This window comes from Phyllostomus discolor, chromosome 1 (genome assembly GCF_004126475.2).
Source record: "Phyllostomus discolor isolate MPI-MPIP mPhyDis1 chromosome 1, mPhyDis1.pri.v3, whole genome shotgun sequence".
Classification (NCBI taxonomy): Eukaryota; Metazoa; Chordata; class Mammalia; order Chiroptera; family Phyllostomidae; genus Phyllostomus; species Phyllostomus discolor.
In genome coordinates this window covers 129060919-129088538 of record NC_040903.2, presented here as the reverse complement: position 1 = coordinate 129088538, position 27620 = coordinate 129060919, and the positions used below count along the sequence as shown (strand labels likewise).

General features: G+C 38.6%; 1 protein-coding gene and 1 non-coding gene across 3 annotated transcripts; both read right to left on the bottom strand.

Annotated features, from left to right (window-relative positions):
- Positions 1–56: 56 nt before the first annotated feature.
- Positions 57–26520, bottom strand: FBXO33 (F-box protein 33). Of its 2 annotated transcripts, XM_028505701.2 has the most exons (4): positions 25729–26520; positions 4260–4370; positions 3033–3718; positions 57–1388 (listed from the first exon to the last, which is right to left on the bottom strand). In XM_028505701.2, the coding sequence occupies exons 1-4, from the start codon at positions 26337–26339 to the stop codon at positions 1117–1119; spliced, it is 1680 nt and encodes a 559-aa protein (XP_028361502.1). In that variant the 5' UTR covers positions 26340–26520; the 3' UTR covers positions 57–1116. The 2 variants fall into 2 exon arrangements, with proteins under 2 accessions (XP_028361502.1, XP_035884808.1); XM_036028915.1 differs by lacking the exon at positions 4260–4370.
- Positions 12367–12608, bottom strand: LOC114493706. Its single transcript, XR_003684313.1, has one exon.
- Positions 26521–27620: the final 1100 nt, after the last annotated feature.

The following is a 27620-nucleotide window of genomic DNA, read 5'->3' as shown; positions in this document are numbered from 1 at the left end:
TTCAGTTTTTCCTCTCTTCCTTTACATTCACTATTCACAGTGAAACAGGTGCATGGTTTTTTTTTTCTTTTTTGTTTTGTTTTTCAGAGTTCTGAGGTTGCTGACTGAGCCACAGCACAGCTGTGTACCACAGGTCGAAATTCGACCTTAAATATTACAATCTAGCAGTATCTGGCTGGCCAGAGTGGGCCGGCCCCTGCCAGCATGTGGGCACTTCTTCAGTTAAGTCTATTCTTTGGCAGCTGACACGCGTGCTGACAGAGAAAAATCCAGTGACTTGTTGCTAGGGATTTCACGACTAATGTTTGCAAGCATGTGTGTTTATAATTCTGTTTTTTGATTTTCTTTAGGAGGTTTTACCCTGGAATATAGTTTCTTTCTTCCTCCACTACTTGAAATCTGGGCTTAAAAGCTAACTTAAATGTATAATATAATTGATAAATAAAATCAAGTCATATATAGTTTTTAAAAATCCAACAATTTGAGTATTTTGTTTATGTAAATGCATTTAAAAAAAGGATTAAGCAGTGTTCTAACCTAGTACTATACAAAATTCAGAATGGTAATTGGTGATATCAATTTTATATATGTAATGAAAGTTAAAGTCTTGGTTTTTTTGTTAAGGATAAATCATCTGGGACATTATCCTCCCTTCCATTTCAAATAAAAATTAATGAAATGCTATTAGAATACATGAATGCAGTGCATTGCATACAAATCTACCAGGCTATGGATATATTTCTATATATGTATAAAAATATTTTGGCTCCTGAGTTCTGAACTCTGACACACAAAGAATAAAAACATCAAAAAGGCAGAGTAACTCAGTGAAAAACAAAGTTAGCCAGCAACCTCAGACAACCTTCGGTTGTATATCCTTAAGGTTTGGTAACAAGTTCATTAACCGTGAAAGCCCTATACATAGTCACTTTGAACTTCTAAACCAATACCCGAGTACGTTCTTTGATCAAGAAGTAGAATATACATATATAACTCTATGAAGCTAATACTGATTAAACACAGCACAAAGGGATTAATTCACACTACTGAAAAAAAACATAATGGGACCCTACTTGCATATGTAACCACAGGAATTGTACATTTAAAAAAAAAAAGCTAAATGTCTTCGCTGAAGCTTTGCATCTCTCTGTAAAAATGACGATTTGGTTCAGTGAAGACACTGAGTGATTCGATGTCCATGACTGCATGCCAAGGTTGGCCCAAGCCCAGGGATACCTGCTCAATAAGGTTATGAACTGGATCCACATCCTGGTCGGCAAGTTCACCTTGGTCAAAATCAATGCTTTCTTCAGTGACTTCAAGTACTTTCAGATCAGAGCCACGGAGACGAGCAATGGCGATGAGATTGTGTGCCCACACTGTGTAACCTTAAAAATAAGCAAAACACAAGCACTGTAATTTCCTTGCATTTTATTTTGTCTATATAAGTTAGCCTTTTCCACAAATTTGTATCTCACCACTTTGGTCCTTTTCTTTGAAAAATATACTGAGATTCGAGAAGGAAGTATGATTAGCCAGAAAAAGAAAAATGACAGGTTTGATATTATCTCCAAGAACATTACTGTGGGTTGTAAAATGGAAGGTGCTATAATCCTATTCTCATACCACCACATTTACTAAAACAAAATATATTTAAAATATAATTTTATAGCTTTGGATAGTAATATATCACAAAGAACAAATTTTGTATTTCAAAAGTATGTATTCATTAACAATACATAGTTAAACTGATATTTTTCATTAATGAAAAATCATTCATAGTCCAAAGTTATGAAGTGATACGTTAAACTTTAAAGATAAATTAATTGTCAGTAGCAAATATGTCAAGTATAAAACAGTCATGGGAATACTATATACTAATTTCAGAATAATTACCTCTGGGAAGGAATAAAAGGAGAATGGATGGAGGGGATTTAGCTGTCTCTAACACCTTATATCTTAAAAGAAGAAAAAAAGCTTTTAAAAGGACTGGGTTAATTTAACTTTTGAATAACCTGACATTTCTTTATCTGATACAAAATCCTCATTTATTACACCTTCAACATTGGTCTAGTCTTTGCTACTACCTCTGCTGGCTGACTAAATTACAAAACAAACCTTGAAAAGCAAGACACAAATACAGGCTAAAAAAATAATTTCAAAAACAATGAAAGAGAGCTAATAAAGAGAGCTTAAGATGTTCATAGAGACTTCCTAATTTGTATTCTATAAATGTCTAAGTATCAAAAAAGGGAAGTAAAATATTCCTCTAACTTGTCAGAATAGAAACTCTCTCCCCCAAGTTCAAATTAAGATGAAAGGCCCTAGTATGAAATAAGAATATACCTGATCAATGGAACCACCATTAAAAAAAAAAAGTCATATAAATTCATGTTAATACCTAGAATCTAGAAGTCAATGGGCATGAAAGAAATCACAGTTTCTCTTCCATGTTATTTTTTTAAGAGATTTGTGATTAGAGGAAATATTTTTACTGCAGATAAATACATATGTTTTCCTAGAAAAATTAACTTCAAATGCTATTTTTATAAAATGCCATCAATTACATGGTAGAAGAAAAATGTAACAGGGAACTTGGAGCAGAACACTTAGGGCAGAGATGTGACTTTCCATTTGTTGGTATATTTTATAAACCTTAAAAAGTATAAAAATCTGCATATTAATTTGTTATAAGATCTTTTAAAATTTTCACCAGAAAACATGCTTATTGATTTTAGAGAGAAGGGAAGGGAGGGAGGGAGAGGGACATCAGTGTGAAAGAGAAACATCTATTGGTTGCCTCCTATACGCACTGGACCAGACCTAACCTGCAACCTAGGCTTTTTCCCTGACCAGGAATTGAACCTGTAACCTTTTGGTTTAAGGAAAACGATGCTCCTAGCAACTGACCCACATCAGCCAAGGCTGTTATGAGATTTTTATACTATAAATGCCAGTGCTATCTTTTTATTAGCATAACATATTTTAGATGTAAGATTAATATCAAAGTATAGAGAACAAAAATCACCTACCATGAATTGCCAAAAGAGAGAGTTTTGTGCACCTCCACGCTAGTAAAACCAATGGATCTTCGTTTCGGTTGTCACTAAGATCTGGAAATCCAGATGTGTCGATCACATCATTCATTAATATAAAATGAGTGAGGAATTTGTCATACTGTCTAGATATGAGATCAACAATAGCTCCCGAAACACAAGTGATGTAGCTGTCAAAATGAATCCTCTCTAGTGGTATACTGGGCTTCAGAATCTTGAACATATCTTCACTCTTGATATCAAAAGCCATTATATAGACCCGAAGGCTGGTGCTCTTTCGTGACAAGGCTTTCCAATGCTCATCATTTGGCATGTTGTCCAGAGACTTGTGCATCACGGAAACATTGTGGACCAGGAGAGACAGTCGCTGCAAAGGCACATGGTTGCTATCAGTTAAGACTCTTGCCATCTCAGCTGTAAAGTCACAGAAATCCAGGGCAAGTGAGCGTAGATTCACAAATCGCTCTAGTTCCACTGCGGTGATAAGAGTGCTGTTACCAGGAATATTGTTATCCAGTAAACTCAGGTGCTCCATAGTGTTGGCAACAGAGTTTGAGAGAGATGACAGTGATGTTGGGGTTACTATTTCCAGCATAAACCCACAGGACAGCCATTTCAATTGCCTACTATTACTCAGTATTTCTTCAAACAGCTGCTGAATTCTGTAAGGAAAACACATGCCACAATGATCCTCTTAACATTTAGCTCTCATCTTTTAACTGTCTTTTGAAAATAGGCAGTAAAAACTGGCATGCAATGTTAAGATCCATTTTTTTCTCAGTTAGTTTCAATCCAACCCACAAGTATTATCATAAGTACCATTAAAATTCACATTAAAATATTACAAATAAGTTGTATTAAACTTACAGATCTGTTAAACATATAGAGATATGTTCAAGGAACATATAGAGATATGTTCACTTCATACCAGTATGGCAGAAGACTGGTGACATACAACTTAGGGCAAAAACAAGTAGATAAGTTGTACAAAACATTAATTATCCAGAAAATTCTTTGAATTGTCTTAAAACTTATGACATGAAATGGCATATGATGATCACTGTATTTCATAGTTAAGACATTTCCAGGACATATGTTCTTTTTAGAAAAATAATCATTACTCTTCTGATGGTATCTTATAATTTCTCAAAAAAAGTAAAATTATTATTATATAAGCCCCTTTCCTCTAACTATATAACTTACTGCTTAATTTTTTTGCCATCAGGGTCCACCTTGCTGAGGTATGTATTTGACAAATTTCCTTGCTGTTGTAGAACGCTTATGTCTCCAAAAAGGCTAAACTTCTGGAGGTTCCTATAAAAAAAATTTAAATGATTGTCTAAGTGATTCATATATAAAAATATAAATTTTTAAAAGTACTCACAATGGATATTCTAGGGAAGTTTCTACCTCATAACTCACTTAGAATCCAATTAAGTACTTTAAGATTGCTTTTTACATACAATGAAAAGCAATGTGATTCAGTACAAACAGCATGAGTTCTATAAAATGAGGGCTGGGGTATAGCATTGGTTCAGGAACTCAGTATTTTAATGACCATGGAAAAGTCTCTTAATGTCCCTGCAACTCAATTGTTTTCCAGTAATAATATCATCTACCTAAAAAGGTTGAGATGAATAAATAACAAAATGACTATGAAAGAGCTGTATAATCTGTAAGTTTTATATAGATGTTAATTATAATATAAAATTTTCCCAAACCAGTCAACTTAACATCTTTAATGCTCAAAGGGTGGGGCGCTGCCCTGAAGATATCTTCTCAGTAAGAAATACTGTTTGACTAAAATGTAGAGAACCTTCCTAGTTCCATGATCAAAAGTATAGCTTATGATCAAGAGAGATAAAAAAGTATGTGAAAATCTTTGTTTTAGATAACTTTAGCTACAAAACATACTTTTCTTTTTTTTTTAAAAAGATTTTATTTATTTATTTTTTAGAGAGGGAAGGGAGGGAGAAAGAGAGAGAGAAACATTAATGTGTGGTTGCTGGGGGCCATGGCCTGCAACTCAGGCATGTGCCCTGACTGGGAGTCAAACCTGCGACACTTTGGTTCGCAGCTCGCACTCAATCCACTGAGCTAACACCAGCCAGGGCAAAACATACTTTTCTAATAGTAAAATTCTAAATAAAGTAGGAGAAAACTAATAACTGAATACAAATTATTGGTATAAATGCCAATAATAACCAACCAGAGAAACCACTTAGAATAAATTTAATAAGAAACATGTAGTCTACTACAGTGATAAAAAATTTAAGTAAATAAAAAATAACATTTGAAAGTATGCATCAGTTTTCCAAATGAATAACCTTAGTTTCACTAAAAAACCTGATGATTCTAAAATTTAACTTGAAGAAGAATCATGAAGATAGTCAAATTAAGATGTTGAGAAGGCAATTCCACATCTGGAGCAAGCAGTTATCTGGATGATAACTGAAGTAATGGAGGGGAGCAACAGGGCTTAGGGTAAGAGTATAAATGAGAAGAAGAGCAGGAAAAAAGTTAAGTTGTGAGGAACTTTAATAATTAAATTAGAGAAGGATGAGGCTGCAAAGGAGAGGTCAGAAGTTGGAAAAAATCAGGAGTGTGGAAATCAGAGACAAAGGGAAAACTTTGTACAAAGAATAAAGTGACCAACAGCAGTGTCAAATACTGTCTTAAGGTCTTACAAAGATTAACATGTCCTTTTGGCTTAACAACATGGTGATCAGAATGGAAGTCATTTTATGTGGTATAATGATAAAAAGGTCAGATTGGATGTGAGGAAAGAAAGATAATGAATACAGACAAATCTTTTTAAAAACTACTGTGAAAAAGAAATCGAAGGCACTTCTCAACAGAGTAAATAATCTGCAGAGATATCATACATACTAAAGCATCACATGAAGGTTAAACTGGTATAAACGTGATCTAATTTCTGAGGGATAAGACTTTCTAAGATTAGAAATAATAGAATAAATTAGAGAAATATCTTACCATATAAAAATGAAATAATTTATATTTAATAGCATACCTCACTAAAAAGAGAAAACCAACATGGTGAGAAAAACATTTATAACAAGTGTTACCTATTTTTTAATGTGTTAAAGAATCCCACATAAATAAAAAATAAAACCATTAAGAATCCAATTGGGGGGGACTTCCGGCAAGATGGAGGAATAGGTGGACGCACCGTACCTCCTTGTACAACCAAGATTAGAAAACCAATAATTTACAACAATAATTTACTATCAGAATAACACCCAGATCCGGCAGAGGATTTATCTGAATGGAAGTCGGGCAGCCAAGAAGTTGAAGTAGACGCGTTCATCGGACTGGTAGGAGAAGACGAGCCGGGCGGGTGTGGGGCTGGCTCGGGTCGGCGGCGCGCGGAGGTCGGGGGAAGGTTTGGCGCGAAATCGGCGCAAAAGCCATCCGGTGCGCAAGAAGGCAGCGGTGATCCCTGAGTACGCAAGCTGCGGCTGGCAGACCCAGAGGGGTAGCGATTGTGGACCAGGGCAGAACTCGCGGCCCAGAAGCCCAGACAAGGGTCTGAGTCCAGGGGAACGGAACTACCGCCATTGTTTTCTCCCGCCCCGCCCCCACATATAATGTCACAATCTAGCGACTGGGGTGCCCAGCCCCGGTGAGCACCTAAGGCTCCGCCCCCCACCGTAACAAGAGCAACCAGACCGGGGGGAAAAAAAAAGGAGAGACAGGGGAAAAAAAAAATATGTTTTCAACAGAGCAGATCAGTCCCCCAGGACTCATCCTTATGAGCGACCAAGAATTAGCCAATCTATCAGATGCGCAGTTCAAAACACTGGTGATCAGAAAGCTCACGGAACTGGTTGATGTGGGATGAAATTTAGATGAAAGAATGCAGATTACCGTAAAACAGATGCAGGAAGACACGCGGAGGAGAGCCCATAGTGAAAGGAAGGAATATGAGTCTCAAAACAATACAGTGGACCAGAAGGAAGATAGAATCAACCAAGCAGGAAAGCATGATGAAATAAGAATTCAAAAAATTGAGGAAAAGAGTAAGAGCATCCAAGACACCTTTAAATGTTCCAATATCCGAATTATAGGGGTACCAGAATCGGAAGCGGAAAAGCAACAGATTGAGCACGTATTTGAACAAATAATAAAGGAGAACTTCCCCAGTCTGGCAAAGGGAACAGTCTTCTAAGAAATCCAAGAAGCTCAGAGAGCCCCAAAGAAGTTGGACCCAAGAAGAAACACACCAAGGCACATCATAATTACATTAGCCAAGGTAAAAACGAAGGAGAGAATCCTAGAAGCAGCAAGAGGTAAGGGGACAGTCACCTACAAAGGAGTTCCCATCAGACTGTCAGCTGATTTCTCCAAAGAGACCTTACAGGCAAGAAGGGGCTGGAAAGAAATATTCCAAGTCATGAAAGACAAGGACCTACATCCCAGATTGCTCTATCCAGCAAAGCTCTCATTTAGAATGGAAGGGCAGATAAAGTGCTTCTCAGATAAGGTCAAGTTAAAGGAGTTCATCATCACCAAGCCCTTATTTTATGAAATGCTAAAGGGACTTATCTAAGAAAAGAAGATAAAGAAAAGACATGTATAGTAAAAGGACAGCAAACTCACAAATATTAACAACCACACCTAAAGCAAAACCAAAAGAAACTAAGTAAACAATAAGAACAGGAACAGAACTACAGAAATGGAGGGCACATGGAGGGTTAGCAGCAGGGGGGTGGGAGGAGGAGAGAGGGGGAAAAGGTATAGAGAATAAGTAGCATAGAATGTAGGTTGAAAATAGATAGGGGGAGGGCAAGAATAGTACGGGAAATGTAGAAACTAAAGAACTCGTAAGTATGACACATGGACATGAACTAAAGGGGGAAATGTGGTGGGAGGGGGGTACAGGGTGGAGGGGAGAGAAGGGGGGAATGGGACAACTGTAATAGCATAATCAATAAAATATATTAAAAAAAAAGAATCCAATTGGTAAATAGGAAAAGGTTATAAAATAGCCAATGTAGAACATGTCAAGGAAAATATTGTAAAGATTACTAATAGTATAAATCTAATGTGTTTTTCTTGACTTCTGAAAAATTTTAAATTAGTCACTCTAGTAGATCTAATCAACCTTCCATGTGACTACCAGAAAAATTATATCCTTAAAAATATTTCAAAGGAAGACATGAACTTAAAATGTTTTTACTCATTAAAAATAAAGGATATAGGGGTGGGGGGGCTGAGATATAACTATTCCTGAGAAGAGAGCTACCATATCAAACTCTAAGGGACACATGACTATAATAGACACATATGTAACTATGGTTGCCTTTAAAGTATTTTCTCTTTTACCCTTTCTTTATTCTAAAGTTGCCACTACATCTATGAATTATAAAGAGGTTAATCTGCTTCTCATAACCTCTTCTAGGAGAAAAAATAAATTTAAAGACTTCTAAAAAAGTGACTATTTTTTTAGAATGAATTTTTATGTAATGTAGAAAAAATATCGCATTCAATTTCTTATAATATTTAGAGAAAAGAGTCCTATACAAATTCGCACAGTCTCAGTATTTTTCTCCCTTCAACCCAGCTTCCAGTGATTACTACTGTATATTTATAACACTAGTTGTCCTTGTGGTATTAAAGCACATATGGAGAAACTTTTACTTCTTCCATAAAGGTTTAAACAGCCATGTACCTTCCTACTATAAACTACTAGAAAACAGGACAAACCTATAAAACAACTATTTCAAAACACTGGACAATAAACAATATAGGACTGATCCCTGGAAGGGGGAAAAATGAGATGAGAAATATCCTTGCCTCAGATAACAACCTGGAGAGTTTCCAGGCTGTATCACAGAATAGGAAAACCCAAACCGAGTCTAGCAGTCTCTTGAAGCTGAGGAGAAAGATTTGGAGGAGCCCGAAGTGGCTAGGATTTGGAGGTCAGAGTACCAGAGATAAGGGGGTTGCACAGAGTATCACGGACCTGCAGAGAGGACTGCCAAGACATTACCCAAGTCTTTGGTTGAGTAATGATCTGCAAATATGTGGGGTAAAAGCACACAAGGCTGGAGAAAGTACTACTGGAAAGTAGTAGAGCACACACAGTGGTGGCAAGAGTTTATGTTCCTACCAGCAAAAGTTAAGAGAGAGTGCAGTACAGGGGCACTGGGTAGGGCTCTCAGAAAAGCTGTGCCTTAGCAGTAATTCATTAGCCCTAGATATTTTGGATCTCTCCTGATAAACCTTAAACGCAAAATTCAAAAGGATCAAACTGATTTCGCATAAATTAACTATATGTCAGATTAAAACCCAACACTCTTTAAAGGAATAAATATAATTAAAGAATTTAGTATTCAACAATGCAAAGAATAACAATGTGTGGCATCCAATCAAAATCATCAGACATAAAGACAAAGGGACAGTTACAACTAGGAAAAAATTAATCAACAGACATACCCAGAAATGACAGGTGAAGAAATTAGCAGACAAGACAACTATTAAAAATATACTCCATAATATTACCCATCAACAAAAAGGCACATAGATTGGAAAGGGAAAAGTAACATGATCTTTAGTTGCCAATTATTTCATCATTTACACAAAAAATTCTAAGAAATCTAAAAAAGCTACTAGAACTCATAAGTTAGTTTATTAGTAAGGTCAAAATATAAAAATCAATTCTCTTCTATAAACCAGCAATGAACATCTAGAAACTAAAATGCAGAAAAACGGTACTAGTTACAGTTGCATCAACAATATGAAATATTAGGAATAAATCTGAAAACTATGTAACATTGTTCAGAGAAACCAAATACCTAAAAAAATAGAGAAATACACTACATTTGTTTATTGGAAGACTACTAACATGTTGGAATATTATTAACATGTTGGTTCTCCCCACATTATCAACAGACTCAACACAATCCCGATCAAAAGCCAGCAGGCTGTTTCAAAAAGCAAATAAAGTAGAATCGCCAAAACAACTTTGAAAAGAACAAAGTTAGATTGCATACACTATCAGAATTCAAGACTCTTCCTTAACTAATAGATCACAGACATGGTGGTACTGGCTTAAGCATAGATGTAGTGATCAATGGAACTGAACAGAGATACCAGACTAGATCCATTCATATATGGTTATTGTATCCACATGTTTAATATTATAAGATAATGATAAATAAAATAAAAATAGCAATTTTGACAAATTTGGAAAGTCAATTCTATGTCAGAAAGGATAGTCTTTAAAAAAATGGTGCTATGACAACTGGATCCTTAGTTCACACAATCTAGAAAAATTAACTTGAAATGGATCATATGCGTAAGCTTGACAGCTAAAACTATAATACTGCTTAAGAAAATACAGGAGAAAAATCTTGTGACTTTGGATTAAGCAAATATTTTTTAGATAGGACACAAAAAACATAAATCATTAAAGAAAAAAATTGATTAATGAAAAGACATTCATCCTGGTTATTAGGGAAATGAAAATGAAAACCTCAAAGAGATTCCACTCGCACACACAAGAATATCTAAAGTTAAAAAGTCTGGTAATACTAAGCGTTATAAAGTAATAGAGCAATAACTTTACATGTTGCTGGGAATGCAATAAAGTATAGAATTGGAAACCATTAAGTAGTGTTTTCAGACTGGTTTCTTTCACTTAGTAATATGCATTTAAGTTTCTTCCTTTTATGTTTGATAGCTCTTTTTTTTTCCTAGTGCTGACTCTTGGCAACCACTGAACTTTTTACTTTTTCCATAGTTTTGTGTTTTCCAGCGTGTTGTATAGTTGGATTCATACACTATTTAGCTATTTCAGATTGGCTACTTTGACTTAGTAATATACTTTCAAGGTTTTTCTATGTCTTTACCTGGCTTGATAGCTCATTTAAAAAAAAATTAAATAATATTCCGCTGTCTGGTTGTTTATTTATCCATTCACCTACTGAAAATCACCTTGGTTGTTTCCAATTTTGTCAGTTAATAATAAAGTTGGTATAAACATCTGTGTGCAGGGTTTGGGGTGAATGGAAAAAAAGTTTTCAACTCTTCTGGGTAGATACCAAGGAGGAGGATTTTGGGATCATATAGAGTAGGTTTAGTTTTGTAAGAAACTACCAAACTGTCTTACAAAATGACTGTATCATTTTGCATTCACACCAGCAATGAATGAGAGCTCCTGTTGTTCTGTATCTTTGTCAGCATTTGGTGCTGTCAGTGTTCTAGATTTTGGCCACAGAAGTGTAGTGATATCTAACTGTTGTTTTTATTTGCATTTATCTGATGACATACCATGAGGAGCGTCTTTTCAAATGCCTACTTGCCACCTATATATCTTCTTTGATGATAACATACAGATGTCTGTTAAGGTCTTTGGCCCACTTTTTAGTAGGGTTGTTTGCTTTCTTATTGCTGAATTTCAGACTTTTTGTATATCTTGCTTAACAGTCATTTATTAGATATGTCCTTTGCAAACATATCTTCTCCCAGTCTGTGGCTTCTCTTTTTATTTCTTGACAGTGTCTTTCACCAAGCTGAAAATTTTAATTTTAATGAAGTCCAGCTTATCAATTCTTTTCATGGATTGTGCCTTTGGTTTTGTATCTAAAAAGTCATCACCAAACCCCAGATCATCTCAATTTTCTCCTGTTTTCGTTTATGAGTTTTATAGTTTTGTGTTTTACATTTAGGTCTGTGATCTGATTTGAGGTAATTTTTGTGAAACGTGTAAGGTCTGTGTCTACTGGATGTCCTACTGTCCCAACATTGTTGTAAAGACTATTTCTTCATTGTTTTGCCTTTGTTCCTTTGTGAAAGATCAGTTGATTATATTTACATGGGTCTATTTCTGGGTTATTCTGTTCTACTTATTTGTCTGTTCTTTCATCAAAACCGTACTGTCTTGATTACTCTGACTTTGTAGGAAGTCTTGAAGTCAGGTAGTATCAAATCATCATATTGTACATAAGAAACTAATATAATTTTATGTCAATTATAATTCAATTAAAAAAACACAAAAAACTTCAAAATCAAAAAGGAATGATGGGGGGGATTGACATGTTTTTTAAATATTTTATTTATTTTTAGAGAGAGGAGAAAGGAGGTAGAGAGAGAGAGAAACATTCATCTATGAGAGAAACATAGATCAGCTGCCTCTTGCACATGCCAGGACTGGGGACCTGGCCCGCAACCCAGGCATGTGCCCTAACCAGGAATCAAACCTGCAACTGCTCCCTTTGCGGGATGCCACTAAACTGACTGGAGCCATGCCAGTCAGGGCTGAGAGATTTTTTTTTCCCCAAGCAGAGGTCTCAATGTGAAAGTCAGATCAGAACCAGATACCACCTTCCTGCAATCACATCACTTCAGACTGGCTGTGGGTTGCCAACCTCGTGTCCTCCCTGGGCTTGCCAAGGAGCACAGACCTGGGGCATCACTGTGTCAACTGCCCTTGTGCCCATCAGAGCACTGCTGGGGCCAGATGGAAGTGGGTGGCTGGGCGAGAGATTTTTTAAAATGCAAATTCTATGTTCAGTTACCCTGATGGCCAGGAATTATAAATTTTTTTAATGAGTAAATTACACATACTCTGAGTTTGCAGGGGACTTAAAATGTTCAACAAACTAAATGTCCAAATCAGGGTGTAAAAAATAATTTACCTTAAATAGTGTATAACCAATATATAAGGTCTGTCCAGAAAGTATCCAACCATGTAATATGAAACAGAGGCATCTGTTGAAGGAGATACAAGATACAAGAAACATTGTACATAGGACAATGATGCCTCAGTCCCCTGAAAAGTAGGTACCTTGGGACCTCACAGTTCTCCCCATTGCCATCAACTTCCTCATTGTATTTTCCTGAATCTCATCGATGGTCTGAAATCTCTTTCCTTTTAAAGGTGATTTTAGTTTTGGGAAAAGCCAGGAGTCACAGGGCAACAAATCTGGGCTCTAGTGGGGCTAAGTCACCTGCATGATTTGACATTTCACCAAAAAACTCTGCACGAGATGTGATGCATGAGTGGGCATGTTGTGATGAAGCTGCCAATCACTCATAGCTGTGGCCTTCTGAATAGTTTCCATGGAGGAATGTTCCAGCTTAATGCAAACTTTGATGCAGATTCATTGCTCTACTCGTTTATTTTGAATGCAACAGCCACACCGTACACATGCTCATCAACTATACCTCCCCCACTGACAAGTACAGTGAAGTCGCCATGGTTCACATATGTGCATTCAAGTCCATTCTCCTTGGCTGCCAGGTTACATAAGTGTTGTGCAATCTGTTCTCGTTATAGTAACAAAGTACACTGTACTTGTTCCAGAGGGACCTCACATATTATCATGATACAATTTTTAAATGACTTCATCTTTTTAAAGAGTAGCTTTAGGTTTACAACAAAATTGAGAGGAATTATTTACCCTTACCTTCATATGCATATCCTCCTGCCCCATTATCAACATCACTCACCAGAATGATATATTTTTTCCAAGGATGAAACCCACATTGACAGGCAGAACATAATCATCCAAAGTCCACAGTTTAACTTAGAGTTCACTCCTGGTGTTTTACATTCTATGGGTTTGGGTCAATATATATTGACATATGCCCATCATTATACCATGCGGTTTTTCACTGCCCTAAATGTCCTCTGTGCTCTGCTTGTTCAGATCTCTCTCTGCCCCACTCCTGGGAACCATTTATCTTTATTATTGTCTCTCTAGTTTTGCTTCCTAGATTCTCATATAATTATAATTATTCAGTGTACAGCCTTTTCAGATTGTCTTCTTTTAGCTAGAAATATATATTTAAGGTTCCTTCATGTCTTTTTATGGCTTGATTTCTTTTAAGCACTGAATAGTAATTCCACTGTCTGAATGTACCAAGGTTAATGTACACATTCATCTACTGAAGGACATCTTGGTTGGTTCCACTTCTGGCAATTATGAATAAAGCTGCTATAAATGTCTAGATGCAGGATTTTGTTAGGACCTATCTTTTCAACTCCTTTTAAACACCAAGGAGCATGACTGTTGGACTGTATCATAAAAGCATTTTTAATTTTATAAGGAAGTGCTAAACCATATTTCATAGTGACTGCACCATTTTGCATTCCTTCCATATTTTGGCAGCATTTGATGTTGGCAGTATTCTGAACTTTGACCTTTCTAATAGGTGAATAGTGCATGATAGGATTTTTAATTATGTGAAAAAATGTACAAGATATATTAAGGGAAAACCAAACTTAATTATTCATATTTTGTAAAAAGATGTATTGAATTTTATCAGCTATTATCTCTGATGAATTTTTTGCTTTTTCTGTATTATGCTGATATTCTATTTTTATAAATGCACACTATTGAGGAATTCAGAAAGAATTTCTTAAAATTAAAAAGAAATTTAAATTACCTTTATATAGCTTTTCCACCTGTATAAAAACTTAATTCACATGAAAATCATTTTAAAATTAAAAACATGCATTATTAAAATTTAGCAAGTTTATAAGGAGGGTCCCTGGGAGACTGCTGTTTTAGTTCCAGCTATACAATATTTTTAAATGTCCCAGCAATGTTAGACATGCCACTCAAGGGCAATTTAACAAAAATTCTTTTTATCTGCAACAATAAAATGGTAATAATCTTGTTACAGTATAACCAATAATGCATATGCAAACTTTCTTTACAGATCCATCACTGATATGCTTTTGAAGCTGAAATGATTTGTGGAATTATCTAATCCATTTATTTTTTAAAAGATTTTATTTATTTTTAGACAGAGGGAAAGGGAGAGAGAAAAGAGGGAGAGAAACATCAATGTGTGGTTGTCTGTCATGCGCCCCTTCACTGGGGTCCTGGCCCGCAACCCAGGCATGTGCCTTGACTGAGAATCAAATCAGTGACCCTTTGGTTCACAGACTGGTGCTCAGTCCACTGAGCCACACCAGCTAGTACTTAATTCCTTTGTCTTTATAGATGGAGGAAATTGAAGTGACTTGTGTATGACTGCAGTACTAGTTAGGGCAGAATGAGGTGGAGAACCTGGGTTCTGACTCCTACTTAGTTCCTATTGTTTTCTGATAATTAAACCGTGTCCTTGAATACAATGGTCTTATTGAAAGTTATTAGAAAAATTACCCTGGTTGGCATGGCTCAGTGGATTGAGTACTGACCTGCAAACTGAAGGGTGGCTGGTTCAGTTTCCAGTCAGGTCACATGCCTGAGTTGCAGGCTAGGTGTCCCCATGGATGGTATGCAAGAGGCAACCATGCATTGATGTTTCTCTCCCTCTTTCTCCTTCCCTTCCCCTCTCTCTATAAATAAATAAAATCTTAAAAAGGGAAGTTTTTAGAAAAATTGTAAATGGCGTATTTTAGAGTAGTATATAAGAGATATTCATGGAAAAATTTTAGGTACTTTTCCATTCAGAGTGAATTTTATTTATTGAGTCACGCAGAAAATAACAATTCACTTAAACACACACACACACACACACACACACACCCCCTGGCAACTCAACGGCAACTTTCTTATATATCAGGTTGAAATTAGATTACAGATCATATGGTGAAGGCAAGGAGACTGTATATAGCCCCTAAGTGGCTTGTTATTGTCTCAGATGATAAAAAAAAAAACTGAAAAAGAACATTGAGATAACAATACCAGCATAGAACCTACTGAACCATGGCAATAAATAGATGTTTCACTTATACCAGTAACATGGGAATCGCACCACATAATCCTTTTATTTAAAGATTAGAACTCTGTGACCTGAGTTTTATTTACTTAGTTTATACATTCATTCATTTACTGTTGAACCAACAAGTAAACTAATGAAACAAACAAGGTTCTTTCCTGTACATGCAAGTGTTCAAAAAGCATATAACTAAAACATACTGGGAGCATATCACAGTTGGTTAGGCAACATTTCTTTCATTTTAATTCTTCAAATTAATTTAGCTCTGGCCCTATGGTAATATTAATAGGATATAACCATAAGATTGCTAGAAGAGAATAAATTCTGAAAATCCTAAAATGTGTTTGATAATCAGTCTTTCTAAAACATCCAGAAGGCCATACTACTGCCAGAAGAGAATGAATTCTCAACCTAATTGCATTTTTCTTTAATTCTATTTTAAAAAGTCATCAATTCTAGATATGGAGCTAAATCAGATCATTAAATACTTACAACCTAGAAACGTAGCTGAGTGACTGCTTTCTTACTCTTTGCTTATTCAATGATTAAAATATGCATTGTGTGCCAATGACGTAAAAAGTTATGTTGGTTACATTTCAAGTGTACATGAGTGTAGAATCTTAGAGTAGAAATAAAGTTCTTTTAAAAGACTCAATTTTTAAAAAATCAGGTGATATGCTATTTGTCTCTCACTTATAAGAGGAATCTAATGAACAAAATAAACTGAGCAAAATAGAACCAGAGACATGGAAAAAGAACAGGCTAACAGGTGCCACAGCAGGGGAGGGAGGAGGGGATAATGGTGGAAAGAAGGGGAAGGAATTAGTCAAAGAATGTATATGAATGACCCACAGACATGGGAATAGATTGTGTGTGTGTGGGGGGAGATGGGATGGTAGAAGAAGACAAAGGGGGGAAAGTTGGGACAACTATAATAGAATAAAAATAAGAATAAAAAATAACAATACAAGAATAAACTGTGTTTCACATAAAAAATCAGGTGAGACTAAATAATTATTGGTAACTTTGTTAAGTATATTAATGGCATTGTGGTTATACATAAAAATGTCCATAATTTTCACAGTTTACACTGAAGTAGTGTAAAATGACACAAACACCTTGGATTGGCTTTAAAATATTTCAGTAAAGATAAAAGAAAATGAATATGGAAAAATCCTTATTGTTGAAACTGGGCAATAGGTCCATTGCATCTAGTTTTTGTGCGTGTTTGAAAATTTTACTTAAAAATTAGAAAACAAGGCAGTCAGTTCTCTAATTATGTAACTGGTAAATTCATTTAAGTACTCTGTGCCTCAGTTTTACCATCTGTAAAATAATACTGCCTATATTATACAGTTGTTGAAAACTGCTGTTTCTCCATGAAAACTAGCTTAGGATTTCAAAAACCTGTCCAGAACATGCCTACTCAACTCTATTCAATTGGAACTAGGAATAGGCCTTACCCAGTTCCATGACCGTGGTGGTGGCTCTAATAGGACTTTTGTGTGAAGGGGTGTGGCTTGAGAAAGTGGGTCTAAGCGACAGAAGATCTAAGTCTTTTACCTTTCTTCTCTGCCTTGATTCTAAATTGTGCCTTTGAGATTTCTAAGAGTGAGAGTCTTTTGAAGTTACTACAAACATCTGACTAACAAGAAAGGTTAAAAGGTAGCTCAACTTTATCCTCTGTTTCCTCCCTTTTCTTGTCCACCAAGAGAGGTAATAGAAGGGTACACATTTTGAGTGGGTAGAAAAACAGGTTTACCTGGGCTTAGTGGTATAAGGTGATGACACCAGTGATATGGGGGTAAAAGGAAGGAAAGTCTTTGTGCAGAGTACCATCTGCTTTTTCCTTTCCACTTAGCCTCATCATCTTGAACCCACAGCTCATATTAGGTCCAGACTTAGGCAAATTCCAAGCAGTAATGTTTTTTTTTTTAAGATTTTATTTATTTTATCTTCAGAGAGAGGGGATGACAGGGAGAGAGGGAGAGAAACATCAATGTATGGTTGCCTCTTGCACTTCCCTAAATGGGGATCTGGACTGCAACTCATACATGTGCCCTGACCGGGAATTGAACAGGCGACACTTTGGTTCACAGGCTGGCACTCAATCCACTGAGCCACACCAGCCAGGGCCCAAGTAGTAATGGTTTTACATGAAGGAAGAAAATGAAAGAGGAGAAAACACAGAAAAGAAAATTCCAAGTGACTGCGGTAAGGAAGACTGTGAAGTTTCTGGAGGCAGTTCAAAAGACTAACTTAAATTTATGTCAGGCCTATATGAATATGGCCTTACTGGAAAGTTACTTGGTGGCAGAGGAGCAAATACCAAAGACAAGCCATATTTTCAGAAAATAAACTATGTTTCAATCCTACGTATTTATTTTTTTAAAGAGAGGACAAATCATTAACACGTTCATTTATTCCACTACCATCTCAGAATTGCTGTCAATGTCAAATTCCAGAGGCTATACAAAAAAGATTTTTAAAAATAAGACTGATATACAAAATTGCTATTTCAAATACTATTAAAAGATAACTTTAACAGTGCTAAGAACAAGAAAACTGAGTGAGTCTTAAAAGGTAAGTAATAAAAAATGTTTGATCCTTCCTTTTTAAAAAATCTGCATCCAGCCCTGGCTGGCATAGCTCAGTGGATTGAGCACGGGCTGGGAATCAAAGTGTCCCAGGTTCGATTCCCAGCCAGGGTACATTCCTGGGTTGTAGGCCATAACCCCCAGCAACCGCACATTGATGTTTCTCTCTCTCTCTCTCTCTCCCTCTCCCTCTCTCCCTCTCTCTCCCTCCCTCCCTTCCCTCTCTAAAAATAAATAAATAAAATCTTTAAAAAAAAAATCTACATCCAATCAACATGTCCTCTTGGCTCTACTTGTAAGATATATTCCAAATGCATCCATGTTTCTTCATATCAACTGTCTCCATCATCTCTTGTTTAGATCATTGCAACAGCTTTCCAAATAATCTCCTGTTGGGAACCACCCTGCCTGGTTTCAGGAGCTGTAACTCCCCTATGGCTAAAACTGAGTAAAACGATCTTAGGACCATATGCCACAAAGGAGACAAAGCTTATCTCCCTGGCAGGAACACCGCCTCTGTCCACTTTACTTCACCCTGCCTGGCCCCCAGTGCATGACCAGTTAGCCAATGACAGGTAAGATTCCTCAAGGGAGGGATGACCTAAGACAGGCATGGTCATGAGGGGCCCTCAGGAAAGGGCTTGGGGGACTATGGAGAAAGGGGGTGATGGACCCTCACCCCTCGGTTTTGACATAGCCTGAGTCCTCATTCTGTCTGCAAGAAATCTCCTAATCTCTTGGCTGCCTTACTTCTCCTGCCTGTCTTAAGCCTGAAACAATGCTGCAGGTGGGTATAGCCCTGTGCTGGAAAGGGCGAGTTCCCTAAGGCAATCAGGCCTAAGAAAGAATGCATAAAATCCTATGAAACCTACTTTGCTAATACCCTCAATTTAAATGATAAGGGTCCAAGCATGAAGTGAGTCTGTTCCCCAAAGTTTTATGGCCCTTAAGCTATTGACCCTGACTCAAAATAAGCCCCCAGAGTTGTCTGAATGTTATCTATTGTTTGATCATTACTACCTGACAATGACTGATGAGCTTTACATATATACCCAATAAAAGCCCACTGAGGAAAAGGCTCCTGGCTCTTCTCCTCTGAGAAATCTGGGTGGCTACTTTTCCTCTCCAAGCAGATCATGCCTTGGTAGACTTATTCTCATTGTGGCGGATGTGGGGCTTTGCCGGAAAAACTTCCCCACAATCTCCCTGCTTCCTTCCTTTCTTGTGTCCTCTTATAATTCATTCATTTCACAGCAATCTGAGTGATTGTCTTAAAATGCAAATTAGATCACATTACTCCTGTCTTAACAATTTTTCAATCGGATTTTAATCTTCCTGAGATTTCCCACCAAGATGGAGGAGTAGGTAGATATACTGTGCCTCCTCACACAACCAAAAGCAGGACAACAGCAAATTTAAAAACAAAAAATAACCAGAACTGCCAGAAAATTGAACTGGATGGAAGCCTGACAACCAAGGAGTTAAGGAAGAATCATTTATGCAGACTGATAGGAAGGATGGAGATGGGCAGCCAGGGTGGAGAGGACTCCTGGCAATGGGGCAGCTGGAGGACTGTGGTGGGTGAGGTAGCAGCTGGCAGACCGGGCAGTTCCACATTTGTATGTGGATAAACCAGGAGGAACAACTGGGGAAGAACACAGACCACACAACACAGGGTTTCAGCACAGGGAAATAAAGCCTCAAAAACCTCTGAATGAAAAAACCTGTGGGGTTTTGGGCGGTGGGGGAAACTCCCAGCCTCACAGGAGAGTTCGCTGGAGTGACCCACAGGGTCCTAGAACATACACAAAACCACCCACCCGGGAATCAGCACCAGAAGGGCCCAATTTGCTTGTGGGTAGTGAAGGAAGTGACTGAAAGCCAGCAAAGAGTGAGCAAGCTGCACTGTTCCCTCTCTGACCCCTTCCCCACAGATAGCCTTGTTGCCCTGCCCTGGCGAATACCTTAAGCTCTGCCCCTTACTACATAACAGGTGCACCCAGACAAAGAAATATGGCCCCCATGAAAGAACAGATCAAAGCTCCAGAAAAAATACAACTAAGCGATGAAGAGATAGCCAACCTATCAGATGCACAGTTCGAAACATTGGTAATCAGGATGCTCACAGAAATGGTTGAGGATGGTTGCAAAATAGAGGAAGATGTGAAGACTATGCAAAGTGAAATAAAGGAAAATGTATAGAGAACCAAGAGTGAAGGGAAGGAAACCAGGACTCAAATCAACAGTTTGGACCAGAAGGAAAAAAGAAACACCCAACTAGAATAGAATGAAGAAACAAGAATTCAAAAAAATGAGGAGAGGCTTAGGAACCTCCATGACAACTTTCAACATTCCAACATCCGAATCACAGGGGTGCCAGAAGGAGAAGAGGAAGGGCAAGAAATTGAAAACTTATTTGAACAAATAAAGGAAAAATTCCCCAAGCTGGCAAACAAAATAGATTTCCAGGAAATCCAGGAAGTCCAGAGAGTACCAAAGAAATTGGACACAAGGAAGCACATACCAGAGCACATCATAATTGCATTACCCAAGATTAAAGATAAAGAAAGAATCTTAAAAGCAACAAGAAAAAAGGAGACAGTTACCTACAAAGGAGTTCCCATAAGACTATCAGTTGATTTCTCAAAAGAAACCTTGCAGGCAAGAAGGGGTTAGAAAGAAGTATTCAAAGTCATTAAAGGCAAAAACCTACATCCAATATTACTCTATCCAGCAAAACTATCATTTAGGATGGAAGGGCAGATAAAGTGCTCCCCAGATAAGGTCAAGTTAAAAGACTTCATCATCACCAAGCCCTTATTATATGAAATGTTAAAAGGACCTATCTAAGAAAAAGATGATAAAAAATATGAACAGTAAAATGACAACAAACTCATTACTATCAACAACTGAAACTAAAAAACAAAAACTAAACAGAATAAGCAACTAGAACAGGAACAGAATCACAGAAATGGAGATCATATGAAGGGTTAGCAGTGGGGAGGGGGAAGGGAAGAGTAGAGTAGTGGAAACGGTACAGGGAATAAGAAACATACATAGTAGGGGGAACAAAAAATAGGGGGACATTAAGAATAGTATATGAAATGGAGAAGCCAAAGAACTTATATGTGTGACCCATGGACATGAGCTCAGGTGGGGGAATGCTGGTGGGGGGTTACAGGGCAGAGGGGAATAAAGAGGAGAAAAATAATGGTACAACTGTAATAGCATAATCAATAAAACGTATTAAAAACCAATTTTTCAATTGATTAATTCCTTTATTCTTAGAATATAGTTGAAATACCACTCCGAAGCCCACATAACCTAACCCATTCCTTCCTCTCGGAGTTCATTATGACACCACTCTTACCCTCATTCTCATGGTACTTTCCTACTGCTCCAACAGGCCAAAACTTTTGTCTGGCCTAAGGCCTGGGTTTTTAACATTGTTTCCTGCTTGGAATGTTATTTGCTCAGATCTTCAGATGGGTGACTCTTGTCACTCATGTCAAAGCTTAAAGAGGTTTTCTCTTACCACTCTATCTAATGTTGCTACCTAGTTATTATTACATAGTCCTTTTGTATTTTCAGATTTTCTTTTATTTTCACAATTGAAATAAACATTCTTTCATTTGTTTACTTGTTTCTGTCAGCCTTTCCCCTCTAGAATATTGATTCTAGAATGGGAAATGAGGAGCTTCACTGCTTGACACACAGTTCTCAAAATCTGGAGGAAAAAAACAATTTTTTTTTAGAACTGTTATCTTGGGTCCTATATAAACTTAGTTGAACTCTTCCAAGCCTGCTTCAGATTTAACACATAAAAATGGAAATAATTTAATCACCACTCAAAAGCTGGTAGAAAGCTTCATTTAATATAGAAAAAATATTTTACTTTGGCAACCTTTTATTGAGTTTTACTTCTTATCCTCCATTTATCAGTTATTTTTAATTAAATATATTGGGGTGACATTGGTTAATAAATTATATAGGTTTCAGGTATACAATTCTATAATACATCATTTGTGTATTGTATTATTTGTTCACCACCCATATCATTTATTAATCATTGTAAGAATATGTACATGGACCAGAGAGAGCCCTAAGTCCTCACAGCAGCCCTTCCAGGTTGTTAGTTTCTTTAGCATTTTAGAGTCTCATTCCTTCTCAATGACCTTGAGGCTATCCCTATGGAACCACTTTAATTTGTCAATTTTAAGGTACGGCGTCTGCTGGATATGCATTGTCTCATCTCTCTTCTCTATAGGCAACTACCTTGGTACTACTATAGACTGGTCAGAGTCCCAATATATTTTAATATATTTATTCTGTAAATGTGCTTCTTTAAATAAATAATAAAAGTAAGCTCTAAAATATGAACAGCTATTCATACATGTATTCTTTACACTATGATGGGAAAAATAAGGCTGAGAGTTATTGGCAATAACACCTTCAAGGCATTTCCTACCATCTTAGATAGTAATGTGAAATGTCCAAAGAATTTTTAACCTATTTTAAAATGTATGTTTAAACGGGCTTATCAGTTCTTTGGTTGGTAGACTGATGTTGAGAAAACTATATAAAGGTTAAGACTTCTGTCGGTATGCCACATCACCAAGACCAAATCTAAGAATTATTAATAGACTTACTTCTACTATTTAGAAGGCATATAAGCTGACATAGTCATGAAATGGTCAATGTACATATATCTAGAGTTGTAAGACAGAATTTTAAAAAGTCAACCTCATAAAAAAATCTTTCTCACTTGCAGTATTCATCTTTAAAAAACTGGACTGCTCCCAATATAGCATTTCACCCCCCAAAAAGCTTATGTAAAAATATTTATATAGCCCAGAAAATAAACCAGATGATGAAATGTACTTATGCCTACTGTTTAAGTATTTTAAAAATATTTTATTTTTTTTAGAGAGAAGGGAAGAGGAGGAGAAAGAGGGAGAGAAACATCGATGTGAGAGAGAAATTGGCTGTGTCTCGCATGCACCTGACCGGGGAGCTGGCCTACAACCCAGGCATGTACTCTGACTGGGAACTGAACCCATGACCTTTTGGTTCGCAGGCTGGCGCTCAACACTGAGCCACACCAGCCAGGGCTGTTTAAGTATTTTTTTAAAAGATTTTATTTATTTTTATTTTTAGAGAGGGAAGGGAGGGAGAAAGAGAAAGAAACATCAATGTGCAGTTGCTGGGGGTCATGGCCTGAAACCCAGGCATGTACCCTGGCTGGGAATCGAATCTGTGACACTTTGGTTCGCAGCCCGCGCTCAATTCACTGAGCTACGCCAGCCAGGGACATGTTTAAATATTTTTAAAGACTGAGCTATTAGCTATTGTCAAAAATCTTATTGTTCAGGAGCTCTCACTTTTCCTAAGAAGTCTGAAATATAGTATTTCAATTGATAGTACTCAACAACCAGATTAAATCCTAAAAATACATACCTAAATTTGTTGTTTTGAACTTCTGTGTACAATTTCTTGTAGGACAATTGCAGGAAATTCAGCCTACTTAACTTATAGTCAAATAAGTACATACTGTATTTCTCTTCTTACTGTTCATCAAGACAGCTGATATCCTAGCAGTAAAGAAGGGGAGCTCTGAAACCTGGAGGACTATATTTTATTCTTTGAGAGGCATTTCTGCACCTCCTCAATCCTCATCAGTTGTTCCTAATACCTAAGGTATCAGTAAGGTGGCTACAGTCACTCTGAAATTACATGTGCATATGAAACCCAGAAATCAAGCAAAACAAAATGCCACATATCCTTTTAGAACACTACGCTTGACAAGTTCCCACATTTCCAGGTGTTTCAGTTCCTTTCCTGGGGGCATAGAAATAAGTGGAACACAACAAAATAAGAGTGTGAGTTGTATGTATTATATAAAGGAATTCAGCACAGCCTGGAAGCATAAAGCTTGTAACCTGATAGGTTTCATACCCTCTTCTTCTACTTATAAAATGGCAGAACTCACAAAACAAAACCACTGTAAATTTAACTCAGAAATATATAGAAAAATGTCAAATGTTCTTATTAGTCATTAAATTTTATATTTTTAGAAAATCAAAAGTGGTAAATGAAGTTGGTGTGGGTCTTAACTGAACTTTAGTCTGTAGATTTTAAGTGATTATGGAAGGAAATATGAAGAGCCTTCACCAGAGGACCCAAATAAAAACTTGGGTTTAAAGTATTTTCAAATTTGTTAAAATTTAAAGAAAACCAGTCTCATTTATGTTTTTAACATTCATATTAACACTTCCAATATTACTATAGTATCCCAAGACATTTTCAAAAATAAAGGTGAGATTAACTTATTTCTAAACATTAACTCACAGGGTCATTGAAAGGATGACTTAGTGAATGTCAAAGTACTTAGGAACTGCTCAGCTGTTATTACTATGTACATTGCTCTTTTGACCTTTTGAACTTTCTTCCAACTCATTAATTGTAAGTTAGAATATCCAGATACAGAAAATCAAAGGTGATGGGATTTTGGAGAGAGCGATAATAGAAATAAAGGAAATATTTATTAGGACAATCGGTTAGAACACAGAACATAAGAAATTAGTCCCAGAATTAGGGCCAAGTACTGAGGTAAAACGAGGATAGTTAAGGGTGCTTACCCTTTGCAGACACAGACTAATTCACCCAACACATGCAACCACCACGCTGAACTGTGATACAGGTGAATCACTGGGAACAAGTTGGGTCTGGAGGTGCAAGGGGAAGAACTTCCAACCCTGATGATCAGGCTCTTCTCCGATCCCTACGTTTAACAAGCACTCCTCCTACTCTTTGTGCCTGGCTCAGTTAATCAAAACTGTTCCTGGTAAGTAAAGGGCTGTTAACGAGCTCTTTTAGGGAGTCTTGTAATTATGACACCAGTAACATATCAGTAGCACACTCCCCTGTCTCCCTCACCACGATCTACTTATTTTGAATGGACAGGTTGAGTCAGAAAAACTAAGTTATGTTTTTCTTTCTCCCAAGACTCACAGGCCTCATCCTCCAAGCTTCAGCTCTCCCCTCTGTAAAATGAATATTGACGGCGCCTGTCAGCTCCATCGCAACGCCGCCGAGAGGATGAATGAGACATTGTCTGGAAGGCGCCAGGAGGGATGTCTGATAAACACCAAGTGCATCACTGTTTATAAAGTAGTACGGTGAGTCCTATTATGCCCTCCCGCCTCAATGAAATCGCCCAGTTATAACTGACACCCCCCAGACACTGAAGAAAGCTTCGAAGCGGGCCGGGCATATCCTTGCTGAAACTATTTCTGGGTGAGAGCCAGGAGCGACCGAGCCCCGCGGAAGGGAACGGAGGAAAAGGAGGGTGGGTGGACGGGTTACGACGAGCCTACCTGTTGTTCCGAATGCTGACCAGCACGCACAGCACCAGCTCCAAGTAGGTGCGCAGCACTTCCAGCCACCGGTTTGAGAGCTGCGGGGCCTCGACTTCCTCCCCGCCTGTCCCGGTGTCCGCGCCTCCTCCGTCGCCCGGGCCGCCGCCTCCGCTCAGGTAATTCTCAGCGGCGAACTCAACGCGCAGCTCTCGCACGAACCAGCCGCACTTGCGCATGAGGAATTCCAGCCGAGGCTGCTCCGTGGGTGAGACCCGGAGGCAGATGCGGAGCTGGGGCCAGAGAGCCGGGTAGAAGAGGCACTCGCGCCAGTGCGAGCAGGAGGCCGAGGCCCGCAGCCGGTCAGGCGCGGGAAGGAAGGAGAAGATGTGCACGATCAGCTCGCTAGGCAGCGACGCGGCCCCAGCCGCTTGCCCACACAGAGCCATCCGGCCCCGCCGATGGCTGCCGGTCCCCGGTCGCCCCCGCAGACTCCGGAGCAGCCCCCGCAGCCGTTGCAGCTGCTGCAGCCGCAGCCACTGCCGCCGCCGCCACCGCGCCGCCCGGGCGGCCCCCGCTCGAGTTCGAGCTCCCGGCGGTCGGGGCTGCGGCACTGACAAGAACAACAACATCAATGACAAGGAAGAAGGGGGCGGAACCGTCGTGGGTCTCGGCAGAACCAAGTGCGGCACAAGTTGCGGAGAGGGGGAGAAGCCTCTGTGGAGGCGGCCCCCAGATAATCAGCTTCTGGTCTCTCCAACTCTACTCACGCGTCTCCGAGACTTGCACACGCAGTAACCTCAAAACAGTCATCTGTAATGTTCAAGGGCCCGGAAGCAGCAAGATTTATTGTAAGAAAGCGGCGGCCCTCCCCACGCCTGGGGCCGGAGGCAGCGCAGTGGTAGAAGCTTAGTTTGACGTCGCCCGTGGTGGGAGGGACTCCGCGCTGAGGGGAGCGACTTCCGGAAGAGGGAAGCGCCCGGTTGCCGGTAGGGAGGAGGGGACGCAGCACGTGACCCCTGACGCACGCAGGCCGGGTGCAGCGGGAAGTGTGGGTGGTGCTCGTTCAGAGCAGTCCTTCCCGCCACACTGCGGCGGCTGAGTGCGGTCGAGTTTGGCAGTTGGTTAATTTGGGGCGTTCAGGCGATGCAAGTGGTAGAACCCTGGTTAGTGCGAGGGGCCGTGATGCTTCTCTTACTGTTCGTTTCTCAGTTGCTGGGCTGGAGACTAAGAACTGAAGTGCTAGCATGCAAGGTCTTTCTCAGCCGTCCCACCTGCTCAGAGTATTTTTAAATTTCAGAGAGAGCCCCTAAGGATGGGGACCGAGCCCACTCATGTCTCAGGACAGTTGTGTCAGGAGAGTTGCATGTGTGTCGGATGAAGTCGCACGTGGACCTTCCCTCTGGGTCGGACCCGGCGAATAGACCTTAGCGCACACCTGGTTATGTGGGGAAGAAGTGAGGACAGCGCCACCCTTCGGGTTTAGAGCGATGAGGGGGAATAAGGCTAATGAGATCGGCTGGCTGGATGTGAGTCTGTTCTCCAGGGTTTGAAGGAGACTCTCAATTCCCAGTTCTGAGGTTCTGAGGTTCCTGATAGAAATGAAGCTGGTTGTTACAGTCTGAGTTTTCTTTAGCTTGAGAGAAGGATTTTCCAGAAAGTGTCCCTTAACTTCATCACAATCTGGGAAGTAGTTAACTGGTTTTAATGGGCGGTGAAGTCAGAAAGGAATATGACTTTATGTAATAATTGAGGATTGCTTTAGTAAGGCTGCCACTTCAAAGCTTTAACTGTGATCTTGGAACAGCCTTCTTCTCTTGTAAACACCAAGAGGTGTTCTATTAGATAATCTTAGTTCTTTGAGGGCAAAGCTCTCTCTGTTCATGCTACTTTGATGCTTTTTGGTACCTTGC